At 47.3% G+C, this 13,665-nt stretch overlaps 1 protein-coding gene across 3 annotated transcripts; it reads right to left on the bottom strand.

Annotated features, from left to right (window-relative positions):
• Positions 1-594: 594 nt before the first annotated feature.
• Positions 595-12,308, bottom strand: ATP5MC2 (ATP synthase membrane subunit c locus 2). 3 transcript variants are annotated; one of them, XM_071071645.1, is made up of 6 exons: positions 11,572-11,602; positions 8,119-8,188; positions 5,439-5,516; positions 4,717-4,910; positions 2,217-2,337; positions 595-856 (listed from the first exon to the last, which is right to left on the bottom strand). In XM_071071645.1, the coding sequence occupies exons 3-6, from the start codon at positions 5,441-5,443 to the stop codon at positions 742-744; spliced, it is 435 nt and encodes a 144-aa protein (XP_070927746.1). In that variant the 5' UTR covers positions 5,444-5,516; positions 8,119-8,188; positions 11,572-11,602; the 3' UTR covers positions 595-741. The 3 variants fall into 3 exon arrangements, with proteins under 3 accessions (XP_070927746.1, XP_011727058.1, XP_070927745.1); XM_011728756.3 differs by lacking the exon at positions 2,217-2,337 and having other exon boundaries at positions 11,572-12,308; XM_071071644.1 differs by lacking the exons at positions 2,217-2,337; positions 11,572-11,602 and adding an exon at positions 9,407-9,430.
• Positions 12,309-13,665: the final 1,357 nt, after the last annotated feature.

Below are 13,665 nucleotides of genomic sequence, written 5' to 3'. Positions count from 1 at the left end.
AAGATTCAGGGAAAGAAAGCAGAAAAAAGCAGAGAAAGGAAAAGGCAGGAAGATATGGTAAAGACAGGAAAACATCTGAAAAACAAGTCACTTTAGGTAGTGTATGGGACTAATAACAGATAAAGCAGAGAAAGTTGAGGTGACTTTTTGAACCAGTAACTGATAAAACCAGTCTTATGCTTCAGGATGATTCACCTGGCAATGGTAGGCAGAAGTAAATGCTCTAGGTAGGAGACTGGAGGCAGAAGGTCAGTTAAGAGGTTCTTGCAATAGACAAGGAGGATGATAATGAGGGCCTGAGCCAGGAGAGTGACAGTGGAAACAGAAAGACTATTAGCCAACATTTTAAGTTAAAACTTGAAGTTGCTACTGACCCCAATCTTCCCAGGCAAGTAGCAGGCCATGCCAGGTGAAAATAATTTAAAATGTTTATGCTATTTCAAATAAAGCTTTTCTGAAACAGAATTAAGAAAAAGTGAGCTCAGCCAAATCCATGTTGAGTTTAGCGCCATCACTACCCTTCGGGCCTTGTACTCTCACCAAGGCACTCAGCCAACTGTGGAAAAGAAATATACACAGGAGACTCAAGAAACATCTTATTAATACAGTATTTATTTGTCTTTTCTCTGTCAAACCCTGAGCCAACCACGTTCCCCAGGCCGCCTGGGAGGTATCGGAAAAGGAACACACAGGGCCGACCAGACACGGGAGAAAGAACTATGGGAGGTGGAGACGGCTCCTTCACATGGCGAAGAGGATGAGAAAGGCCACCATCAGGCAAAAGAGCCCCATGGCCTCTGAGAGGGCAAAGCCCAGAATGGCGTAGGAGAAGAGCTGTTGCTTCAGAGAAGGGTTCCTGGAGAAGGAGAGGAGAGAAGACTGAAATTCTAGTTCACACAAAGAAAAGGACAAATATGTAAGATGGGCTCAGGGAGAATTCTCCTCTTTATCTTACATAAGGAAGCTTTTAGGGTAACACCATCATGCCCAAATTCTTGCCCTGATTCCCCAAAGGCTCTATAAGAACTGAATGAAGGGGGAGCAGACAATCTAAAATCCTGTAACATGGCCCAGGTATAATCATGACGTTCTCTAATGGTTCACCCATCTCATTACCACAAATTAAGACCTCTTGGCCTAGTCACTTAATATCCAAGGTCCAAATAGGATGGAAGAGGCATCCAGAGTGGAAGGGTCTATCTAGAGCAGTGTTTTCAAACTTTAAGCAGAACTCCGATATAGTAAACATCCAAAAGTCAAACTGCAATGGTATAAAAGTAGGGGAAATTTTAACAGCTTGGTCTCCCCTTTATTCACTAAGACAGTCTCTGGGGCACATCCTCAGAATCCAAGGGATTTATGGAACACAATTAGAACACTGCTCTTCTAGAAGACCAGAGAGTAAGAAGGACAGATTATGTTCTCTCATTTCAAATAGTCAAAAGATTTGGGGCTTTAAGAAGCTACAAATGGGCTGGGTGTGGTGGCTCACCCCTGTAATCCCAGCACTTTGGGAGGCCAAGGCAGGCAGATCACTTGAAGCCGGAAGTTGGAGACCAGCCTGGCCAACATGGTGAAACCCCGTCTCTACTAAAAGTATAAAAATTAGGCTAGGTGCGGTGGCTCACGCCTGTAATCCCCGCACTTCGGGAGGCTGAGACAAGTAGATCGCTTGAGGTCAGGAGTTCGAGATCAGCCTGGCCAACATGGTGAAACCCTGTCTCTGCTAAAAATACAAAACTTGCCAGGCGCAGTGGCTCATGCCTGTAATCCCAGCACTTTGGGAGGCTGAGACGGGCGGATCATGAGGTCAGGAGATCGAGACCATCCTGGCTAACACGGTAAAACCCCGTCTCTACTAAAAACACAAAAATTAGCGGGGCACCTGTAGTCCCAGCTACACGGGAGGCTAAGGCAGGAGAATGGTGTGAATCCGGGAAGCGGAGCTTGCAGTGAGTGGAGATCGCGCCACTGCACTCCAGCCTGGGCGACAGAGCGAGACTCCATCTCAAAAAAAAAAAAACCAAAAAAAAAAAAAAAAAAAAAAACCACACAAAAATTGCCGGGCGCAGTGGTTCACGCCTGTAATCCCAGCACGTCGGGAGGCCGAGGCGGGTGGATCACGAGGTCAGGAGATCGAGACCATCCTAGCTAACATGGTGAAACCCTGTCTCTACTAAAAATACAAAAAATTAGTCGGGCATGGTGGCAGGTACTTGTAGTCCCAGCTACTCAGGAGGCTGAGGCAGGAGAATGGCGTGAACCCGGGAGGCGGAGGATGCAGTGAGCCAAGACTGCACAGTTGTACTTCAGCCTGGGTGACAGAGCGAGACCCGTCTCAAAAAAAAAAAAAAAAAAAAAAACCAACACACACACTCACAAAAAACCCAAAGATTAGCTGGGGGTAGCAGTGCATGCCTGTAATCCCAGCTACTTGGGAGGCTGAGACAGGAGAATCATTTGAACCTGGGAAGCAGAGATTGCAGTGGGCTGGGATTATGCCACTGCACTTCAGTCTGGGAAACAGTGAGACTCCATCTCAAAAAAAAAAAAAAAGTTACAAATGGTTTATGGGGTTTATGAATTGAAGTAGTATGGATAAAGGACTCTCAATGTTGAAGGCCCATATATAACCTGTATTTCCCTTACTCTGATACCTCCAGAAGTCTTAATGGGTAAGGTAAATCAACATCAACATTTAACAGAATAGTGAATAAAGCAGCAGTCAGACTTCTTAATACAAATTCGTAAAAAGAACTCTATTTCCCAAAAGACATTAAGATAACTTGCTGGTCTCTAGAGGACTAATTTGGTTTTAACTTTGAGTTATCCAGAGCTGGGAGTACTAAACAGTCCCAGGCGTCAGAAACCAGGGGCTGGCTGCAGTGCCAGTTTTCCCAGGAGTGACAGAGGGAAATTCCCAGAGATGGGGAAAAACAGCAGTAAAGTCACTATGTTCACTGAGTCTCTAGAACAGGGAAGGTAAACATTTTCTGTAAAGGGCCACATTGTAAATAATTTTAGGTTTTGCAGGCCACATATAGTCTCTTTTGCTTTAAAACAAAAATGAAACCTTTTAAAAATGTGAAACCAATTTTTTTTGAGAAAAGAAAAAAAAGAGTTTCACTCTTTTGCCCAGGCTGGAATGCAGTGGCGTGACTGCTACTCACTGCAACCTCTGCCTCCTGGGTTCAAGTGATTTTCCTGCCTCAGCCTCCTGAGTAGCTGGGAACACAGGCATCTGCCACCACGCCTGGCTAATTTTTGTATTTTTAGTAGAGAAGGGGTTTCACCATGTTGGCCAGGCTGGTCTCGAACTCCTGCCCTCATGATCTGCCTGCCTCGGCCTCCCAAAGTGCTGGGATTACACGCGTAAGGCACCACACCCGGCCGTGAAATTATTTTTAGCTCAATCATACAAAACCAGGCTATGGCCCAGATTTGGCACTTAGGCCTTCGTTTGCCAACACATGCTCTAGACCAAAGCTGTTCATAAAACTTTCTTCAACGACACAATGATATAAATATTCTTTTATATATATATATATATGCATTTATTTGTTTGTTTGTTTGTTTGTTTGAGATACAGTCTCACTCTGTTGCCCAGACTGGAATGCAGTGGCAACATCCTGGCTCATAGCAACCTCCACCTCCTGGGTTCAAGCAATTCTCCTGTCCAGCCTCCCAAGTAGCTGGAACTACAGGCGCCCATCACAACGCCTGGATAATTTTTGTATTTTTAGTAGAGACAGAGTTTCACCATATTGACCAGGTTGGTCTCAAACTCCTGATATCAGGTGATCCACTCGCCTTGATCTCCCAAAGTGCAGGATTACAGGCATGAACCACCTCGCCCAGCCTATATTTGTTTTTCTTTCTGCTTTTTTTCTTCCCCCCAAAGTCTCACTCTGTCACCTAGGCTGGAGTATAGTGGCATGATCTTGGCTCACAGCTCACTGCAACCTCCACCTCCCGGGTTCAAACGATTCTCCTGCCGCAGCCTCCTGAATAGCTGGGATTACAGGCGCATGCCTCCATGCCCAGCTAATTTTTGTATTTTTAGTAGAGATGGGGTTTCGTCATGTTGGCCAGGCTGGTCTTGAACTCCGGACCTCAAGTGATCCGCTTGCCCCGGCCTCCCAAAGTGCTGGGATTAGTGAGCCACTGTGCCCAGCCAAGCATTCTATATTTGCATTGTTGAATATGGTAGCCTCTAGCCACATCTGGCTACTGAGCACTTAAAATATGGTTAGTGTGACTGAAGAACTGAAAACCTAAACTATGTATTTTTAATTAATTAAAACTAAAATTCAGGCCAAGCACAGTGGCTCACGCCTATAATCCTGGCAGTCTGGGAGGCCGAGGTGGGTGGATCACTTGAGGTCAGGAGTTCAAAAACAGCCTGGCCAACGTGGCGAAACCCCATCTCTACTAAAAACACAAAAATTAGCTGGGCGTCATTGTGCGCGCCTATAATCCCAGCTACTTGGGAGGCTGAGGTACAAGAATTGCTTGAACTCAGAGGCAGAAGTGGCAGTGAGTTGAGATTACGCCACTGCACTCCAGCCTGGGCGACAGAGCGTGACTGTCTCAAAACAAACAACCAACATGTAGCTAGTGGCTACAGAGTGGGATAGTATAGTTCTAGACCCCCAAATATTTTCTGACCTTTGGAAAGCATATCAGATAACCAGTGGAGGGCCCAACTTATCTTACCTGGCATAACCAATGATGAGGCTCCCAAACACAGTCCCAATCCCAGCCCCAGAGCCAGCCACCCCAACTGTGGCAGCCCCAGCTCCAATGAACTTGGCTGCTGTGTCAATGTCCCTTGAAATGGCGCTGGTTTGGAAGCTGCGGCTAGAGACAAGTGAGGTAAGGGGACGTGAGACTGCCAAGCTGCTGAGGCCCTGTGAAAAAGAGGCAGGTAGAAGGTAAAGTTTTTTGCTTTAGTAACTTTTTCACCATTTAAAACCTTTATGCTGCCAAATCCCATTGTTTCTCCCCCAAACGGAAAACTGTTTAACCCCCTAAAATGCTGGCAAACAGAACCTTTTAATGTAGGATATAGACTTCAAATGCCTTTAAGATTCAGGTGTGGTCAAGAAGTGTAAGACTGAGGCCCTAGTCTATTCTTGCTGCCCCAAGGAGATAATCTTCCTAGGACTAAATGCTTCCAACTGAAGTCAGTTGACTAGGCCAAGTAACAGCAGTTAGCAGCAGTGCACAAGGGCATGTGCTACCAGTGGCAAAAGTTGGAGCACTATAGCATACAGCATATTAACGTTCTCCATCTCCAACTAAAGCCCATGGCCTTGGCTATTCGTGAATTTTAGCCTGTGATGACTGTCCTCAGCATTCTACCTCCTGGTTCTGGCAGGTAACCCTCCCCACCCATCACCCCCAAAACCACAGTCCCAACTCCACCAGTAAGGTACCTCATCTGTCAGTATCTCCGGTCGTTTCAGCACCACTGCAGATAGGGGACGGCTCAGCAGCTGTGAGGTGCTCTTGACCTAGCAGGAATGACATACAGGGGCAGGAAGGTCAAGGAAGACTGGAGAGGAGTTTCAGAACAATGCCACGTTGTTATATCATCAGACAGGATTTTCTTTCCTCTGATGGCCTTCCCATCTTCACACATACGTTAGAATTCTGGATCATTCTTCCTTTTAGCAAAGTCTAAATTAAAGAACCACACCATTTCTCTTGCTTCTCAGACTTTGCTTTAAAGAAAGAAAGTCTACTTCCTTTTGGGCTACAAGGGAGCATCCACCATTGCTGTATCCTTTTATAGCTCTTGAGAATGAGAAGAAATCTAAGTCTCAGAAGCATTTGCCTCACTCAACAAGGGAGATATACACAGATGCTCCTCGACTTCCCATAGGGTTATGTGCCAAGAAATCCATCACACATTGAAAAACCATTTAATACTGCTAACCTACCAAACACCATAGTCTGGCCTAGCCTAGCCTTCAATGTGCTCAAAAAGCTTACATTAGCTTACAGTTAGGTGAAATCACCTAGCAACACAGTACGCTGTAGAGTGCTGGTTGTTTACCCTTGTGACTGGGCAGGTGACTGGGAGCTGTGGCTTGCTGCTGAGTATTGCAACAGAGTATTGTACCACACATTGCGAGCCTGGGAAAAGATAAAGATTAGTAATTCGAAGTATGGTTTTTTTGTTTTGTTTTGAGACAGAGTCTTGCTCTATCACCAGGCTGGAATGCAGTGGCGTGATCTCAGCTCAGCTCACTGCAACCTCCACCTCCCAGGTTCAAGCAATTCTCCTGCCTCAGCCTCCTGAGTAGCTGGGACTACAGGCACCCACAACCACGCCCAGCTAATTTTTGTATTTTTAGTAGAGACAGGTTTTCACCATATTGGCCAGGCTGGTTTTGAATTCCTGACCTCAAGTGATCCACCCACCTCGGCCTCCCAAGGTACTGGGATTACAGGCATGAGCCATCATGCCCACCCCGAAGTATGGTTTCTAATGAATACATATCATTTTTGCATCATCACAAAAAGTTAAAAAAAAAATCTTAAGTCAAATCATCTAAAGTAGGGGGCCATCTATACGGGTAATGGTCAGCCCACAAGAAAGAAGCCAGTAACTTTCCCTGAACACATCCTTTTGGAAAACAGGAACAAAGATTCATGCTCAAAATTTATCTCCTGGTAGCCTTTTCTGACTAACCCCAACCCAGTGACACCAAAACAGACACATGGTGATTAACGGCCAGGGCTTTAGGCATCAGATAAAGTGAGATTCAAATCTTAACTCTATTATCAGCAGTGTACTCTCAGGATAAGTCGCTTAAACCTTTCTAAGCCTGTATTCTCATTTATGAAATCAAAATATCATCTCTCAGGGTTGAAGAGTAAATGAGATTATGTATACCAATCAGTAAACTCAGTGCGAAGGCACATGATAAATGCTAAATAAACGGTACTCCTTTTTATTTGTGAATGAACCAACCGCCTCCTCTAACTACTATTTAAAATATTTCTTCCATACTGTTGTTTCTGAGTCAAATACTTTTCCAATGTGTATTTATGTAAATTTTAGCTTCCTATCCAAATTTAAGTCCCAGAATGAACTCTTTAGCTCTGGATCACTCAGGACAAGATCCTACACACAGTGCATACTCAGTCCAAGTTATGTAATCTACTTATGTTTACCACTCTGGATGGTAAGTTTACATGACATACAGTTTCAGGAGTAGGAATAACTTGATCTTGGTCTAGATTCTCATCTTTATTCTTCTCCTAAGATGGCTGGTTAATAATTAACTGGCCACAGCCAGGCACGGTGGTTCATGCCTGTAATACCAGCAATTTAGGAGGCCGAGGAGGGCGGATCACCTGAGGTTGGGAGTTCAAGACCAGCCTGACCAACACGGAGAGACCCTGTCTCTACTCAAATCATGAGGTCAGGAGTTTGAGACCAGCCTGGCCAACATGGTGAAACCCCATCTCTACTAAAAATACAAAAATTAGCTGGGTGTGGTGGCAGATGCCTGTAATCCCAGCTACTTGGGAGTCAGAGGCAGGAGAATCGCTTGAACCTGGGAGGCGGAGGTTGTGGTGGATCGCACCATTGCAGCCTGGGCAACAAGAGAGAAACTCTGTCTCAAAAAAAAAAAAAAAAAAAAAAAAAAAGAGAATTAACTGGCCACCAAGGGATATGGGGCAGGAGAGTATCTAGCAAGCATTCACTCTCCCCTGTTAGGCAATCATAGCAAAGGGCCTTCCCTCACCACAAATCTTTCTTACTTATTTATTTTTTGAGACAGAGTCTTGCTCTGTCGCCCCGGCTGGAGTGCAGTGGTGCGATCTTGGCTCACTGCAACCTCCACCTCCAGCTATTCTCTTGCCTCAGTCTCCCGAGTAGCTGGGATTACAGGCACCCGCCACCACGCCCAACTGGTTTTTGTATTTTTAGTAGAGATGGGGTTTCACCATGTTGGCCAGGCTGCGTTTGAACTCCTGGCCTCAAGTGATATGCCCGCCTGGACCTCCTCTCCCCCAGCCTTGCTGTGAAGAACAAGATCTGATGGAAAGAGAGACAATATGTCTCTCCTTTAAAACTCTCCCAGAAAAACAGGTACTCACCAAGGAGGGAGTGGAGACGAACTTGGAGCAGGCGAACATTTTCAGGGGGTGAGGGGCTGTGGCAGGAGAGCTGGAATTATAGAAGCAGTATTGTAAACACTCTCCTCATTCACTAAACTATATCCTTATTAGCAGAAAAGGGGCCCTAGAAAGCTTAACTGGCCCAGAAAACAGTGACTGACCTTAAGTCATCGGCAGAAATAGCATTAAAACCCTGAAGTCATGACTTCTTCCAGAAACCCCACACAGCTCCCAAGATTTCCTTATAACCAAGTGACTTCCCCTGGTCTCAACAAGTGATCACTCGGGATTTGCAGTTGCCACACGAATTTTCCCAGAGTGTCTTTTGCCTAAGTTTTCCCTAGTTTTTATGCAAAACGAACCCTTCTCAAGACTTCATCATCTGGATCTTTAAAAGTTGCCCTTTAGGGTGGGCACATGGTTCACGCCTGTAATCCCAGCACTTTGGGAGGCCAAGGTGGGCGGATCATGAGGTCAGGAGTTCAAGACCAGCCTGACCAACACAGTGAAACCCCATCTCTACTAAAAATACAAAAATTAGCCAGGTGTGGTGGTGCATGCCTATAATCCCAGCTACTCAGGAGGCTGAAGCAGGAGAATTGCTTGAATCCAGGAGGTGGAGGCTGCAGTGAGCAGAGACCACACCACTGCACTCCAGCCTGGGTGACAGAGCATGAGTCTCAAAAAGACAAACAAACAAAAAAGTTGCCCTCTAGAGTCTTTGTAGTTTTGGGAGATATTTGTTGAAGGCCAAGACACTGGAAGGTCTCCAACAATCTCTTTGCTGATCCCTGGAAGTATCCAATTCCTCAAAATACTTCAATTTCCTGTATTAATAAGATGAGGAAGATCAAGGAGGAACTCTGCTATTAGTCTATCTAAAAGGTATTAGTGGCCGGGCGCGGTGGTTCACACCTGTAATCCCAGCACTTTGGGAGGCTAAGGCAGGCGGATCACGAGGTCAGGAGTTCGAGACCAGCCTGACCAACATGGAGAAACCCCGTCTCTACTAAAAATACAAAATTAGTCAGGTGTGGTGGTGCATGTCTGTAATCCCAGCTACTCAGGAGGCTGAGGCAGGAGAATCGCTTGAATCCGGGTGGCAGAGGCTGCGGTGAGCCAAAATTGCGCCATTGCACTCCAGCCTGGGCAACAGGAGTGAAACTCCGTCTCAAAAAAAAAAAAAAAAGTATTAAATTGTGTCTCCCCAAGATCTAAAGAAGTCCTGACACCCTATAGGTAACTAAGTTGGTAGAAGTGAACTTACCTGAAACAGAAGGTGAGTTAAAAACCTAAAGGCAGGGGGGTTTCTCCAAGTGAAGTGAGAAGCTCATCTGAACCAGAATTATCTGGGTGGTGTATGTATTAAAAAATGCATATTCTAGGGCCCAACTTGGACCTTCCTGGTCAAGATCTCTGGGGGAGTTAGGTTCAGTGGCTCACTCCTGTAATCCCAACACTTTGAGAAGCTGGGGCGGAGAGATAACTTGAAGCCAGGAGTTTAAGACCAGCCTGGGCAAATAGCAAGACCTCGGCTCTAAAAAAATAAAATTAGTCAGGTGAGGTGGAAGTGCACCTGTAGTCCCAGCTACTCCAGAAGCTGAGGCAGGAGGACTGCTTCAGCCCAGGAGTTGGAGGGTTCAGTGAGCTATGACCATGCCACTGGACTTCAGTATGGGCAACAACGTGAAACTCCGTCTACAAACAAACAAAAATGATCTCTCGGAATAAGGCTCAAGTGCCCCGTATTTCAAACAAGTTTCCCAGATGATTATTATATATACTTAACGCAAGAGCGTGACCTTAAACCCAGTCTTGAAACTGCAGTAGTGGTAGAGGATAGACTTGAACTTGGATCTTTTAAGTTACATGCTTTCTAATGTCACAGGCTGAAATACTCAGTGAATGCTTAGGCCTATTAAATGCCACTTCCTTAAATGAACTGAACTCAGATTGTTCCAGGTTAAAACACTTCTGAATCCAAGATCTTAATTGCTTTTGTAGTGACAGTGTCATTATAAAAAATTGTTTGCCAGGCTGGTGTGGAACTCCTGGCATCAAACGATCTTCCCACCTTGGTCTCCCAATGTTGGGATTACAGGTATGAGCCACCACACCCAGCCTTAATTACTTTTAGGTTAATGGATGTCTTCAACTCTTGTCCTATCTAGAACTCTGATTTTTGCCTATAGGTAACTCTAACCCAATTTTGCTGCTGTACTATTCACGTTTTGTTGGGTCAAAATCCAATAGTTCTTTAAGGCTTTTAGAAAAAGAAGGAGTGGTTTTTTCTAAGGGAATTATACCATATTATCATCTTTGTAAAATGCAACTCTTAGGGGGATTAAGTATGTTCATTTACAAATTAACATACACAAAGAGTTTAATGTGGTGCTGGCATGTAACAAACCCACAACAAAGGGTGGCAATTAAGTGATCCCACCATTGGCTATCTAATCATGGCAAGTCTGCAATTGTTAGCCTACAACTTGGGCAAAGGTACTATCCAGAATCAGAACTCCTAAATCATCACGGGCTTTTTGCTCAGTGTAGATGAGTCACAGGGGTGGTGACTTAACTATTCCTTTCCTTAAACTATCTTTTCCCTGTAACAGCAGAATCTGGGGAGGTTAATTAATCCTTGACAGGAAGGCTGGCAGGCAGGGACTCATGCTGGCCCCACTAGCTTGGCCTTACCCCACCTTTCTGGGCCTGCTGCCTCAACAGAAACCCTCATCTCTAGCCCACCACTTGTGACTTTTCCAACTTCACCAGCGTACCAGGATGCGAGAAACGTACTGGTAAACAACTAGTGATTCCAAAGCAACCAGCCTCTCTCTTCGGCCTTAGCCACCCTCAAGCCACAACCTGACGGGAGGCGATGTTTTGGCTTTTTTTTTTTCCCCACTTCTACCATGTTCAAGGTTTACTTTTTAAATTGAGGGGTGCTGACTAGAGGGATTGGTGACTTTAGACGATCCACTATCTCCATTGCTCGGAGCACCTGAGGTCCTGGGGCCGAAGTCTGGAGACTTCAGAATAAAGAAGGCACAAGTCAGGATGAGAAGAGAAAGCAGAGATAGGAGGGGAGGGCCTGGGGGTTGTGACAATCTGAAAGGGCCAGAGGCCGAGAAAAGCGTGTCCGTAGGGGCTGGGTGGAACAGGTGAAAAGCAGCACTCCAGGATCTAACTTTGGCCAGCGCCAAGGCACCCTCCCCCAACAAGACATCCAAGATGGCGCCAGGCCCGCGCGGTTGGAGGTCACCTGCACGCGGAAGACCCAGTTCTAAGGCGCAGGGGTAGCGGGAGCCAGGGAGGAAGCGAGGACAAGGGTGGGAGCAAGCAAGGTAAGAGTCTCAAAGCATCCGCGCGAGGTGGGGTGTCCCGCGCGCGTGCGCGGCGCACAGAGGGCTCTAGGTCCCAAGGCCTTACCTTCTCCCACTGCAGAGAAGACAGAGAGGGGCGGAGCAGCGGGAATAGCGAAAGGAAGGCTCAGCGCATGCGTGGCCTGGGCCAACGAGTCGCTCCACCACGGATAGAGTGATTGCAACATAGAGGATCAGCTCAGGCATCACAGCGCCGCCTGCCAGGGCTGTGGCGGTATCCGGCCAGTTGCTCCACCTGGCGTTCGAGAGGAGAAACTACAGCGAGCGCCGACAGTGCAGAAATGAGGCCAACTCCGCAGAGTAAGCGGATCCGTAACGTGGCCGGCGGTTCGGTCTGTACCACGTTTGGGATAGCGGACTTGCGTCCCCTTTCCGAGCATGCGCAGTCACACTGCCAAGACAACAAAACGCCTACTCAGAATTCAGTGTTAACATACAGTCAGGAATGGGGTTCAGTGCCTAAAATGCAGCAGGAGGAAGATCTTGGGAGTCCTGCTTTCTGTCGCGCCGGGACCCTGGCATCACTGGATGGCAAACCGGCTCAATGGGCGAATAGTCAGCAAAATGCCGCAGCTGCTTCTGGTGGCTTCGCCCTTTCCCCCCCTTCCCATTCCGGTGATAAACCATGAGAAAAGCAGCAACAGCGAGCCAGAAGATAGGGCTAAATATGATTCGAATCTCTCTTTCCTGGGTCCTGGGACAGTCTAGGAATAACGGGCACCCGCGACTCGCTGTAATGTTGCAAGGTCACTCCAGGCTTACCCGAACCTCTGCTCAGGTTTCAACTAGCGAGTTGGGATAAGCAGCGCCCCACTCCCCCGCCCCCATGCTCTCCTGAACGCCCATCTTCTCTCCCCTTTCGCTCGTCCTTCCCCTGATGGAAGGAGGTGGGGGGCTTCCTGGCCCCTCATCTTTCCTAGGCCTCCTTGTCTCACAGATAGGACTTGCCCTGCCCTTTGGAACAGGGCGACAAGGCCTATCCAGTTCCAAACCCCTGCCGTCCCTGCATCGTGCTTGAACGCAGCACGAGAAAGACGGGAAAAACTCACCAAACCCCATAAAAAATAAAAAATAAAAAGAAAGCCGCGGTCGTAAATAAAGGCAAATCCGCCACCCTCTGAGGGGCCGTTTGTCCTCCCCTCCTTGGCCCCGTCCTTCCCGCCGCCCCCTCCCGGCTCCCGGGCCCCGCGGCGCCCCGGCCCCGAGCTCCTCCATTTAATCGGATTTGGGAGAAGGGGAGGATAAATCACGGCAGCAGCTTTACGGTCCCGGAGGAGAGGCGAGCCGCAGCCAGGCACACCCCGGCCGGCGATAAAAACCGCCGCTGAAAGCCCACGGAGCAATTTCCCGGGACCCCGAGCGACGCCATTACAGGAATGTAATTTTGCCCGGATGAGGCCCCGAGTTTAATTATCCTCGCGGAGGAATTTCAATGCGGCCAATCCATCTTGCAGGCGGGCGGCAGAGGGATTTATATGGGCCCGTTATTTCACACCGATCCTCCATCTGCATTTTTATGGCCCTGAGCTCCTGAAAGGGAGGGGAAAGAGTGGGGAGAAATAGGAGAAGCAGGCGAGAAGAGGAGGGTGGTGGACTGCCCGTCTTTCCTAAATTCACGTTTCCAGCTCCATTAGGATTCTCACAGGTTCCTCTGAAATCCCCAAATCTCCAGTTCTAGTTGTTGATTACGCCCCGAGCGGGTAGGTAGGTGGGAAATGGAACTGGGATCCTTGGGAATCAATCAACAGGTATTTATCAAGTACCAAGTGGTGCCAGGCACTGTGGAGATGCTGTTAGGAGAAAGACAGGCTAGCAAAGACACAAGTTTATCCCCTGAGGTCTCCAGACATCTCCACTCCCACCAAAACGGAATTCTTTTAAGCTGTCGGCTTCACATCCTCAGTGGCAGAGAAAGTCCACAGTTTTTAGGGGCCACCACCCCCAAACGGCTGTTGCAGCTGTTGCGACAATTTGGACACTCAGATATGGCTAACAATCCCAGAGGAGGATCAGAGAAGGGGCCTGGGAGGAAGCTAAAGCTGGCTCTTTCCGAAAGTTACAGCCTGCGATGTTTAACACTCCCTTACCCTCATAGAATAATGGGTTCTGCGTTCAGACAAATCTGGGTTCCCAAATCGCT

The sequence above is a fragment of the Macaca nemestrina genome, chromosome 10 (genome assembly GCF_043159975.1).
Source record: "Macaca nemestrina isolate mMacNem1 chromosome 10, mMacNem.hap1, whole genome shotgun sequence".
Classification (NCBI taxonomy): Eukaryota; Metazoa; Chordata; class Mammalia; order Primates; family Cercopithecidae; genus Macaca; species Macaca nemestrina.
This window is presented reverse-complemented; position numbering and strand designations above follow the sequence as displayed.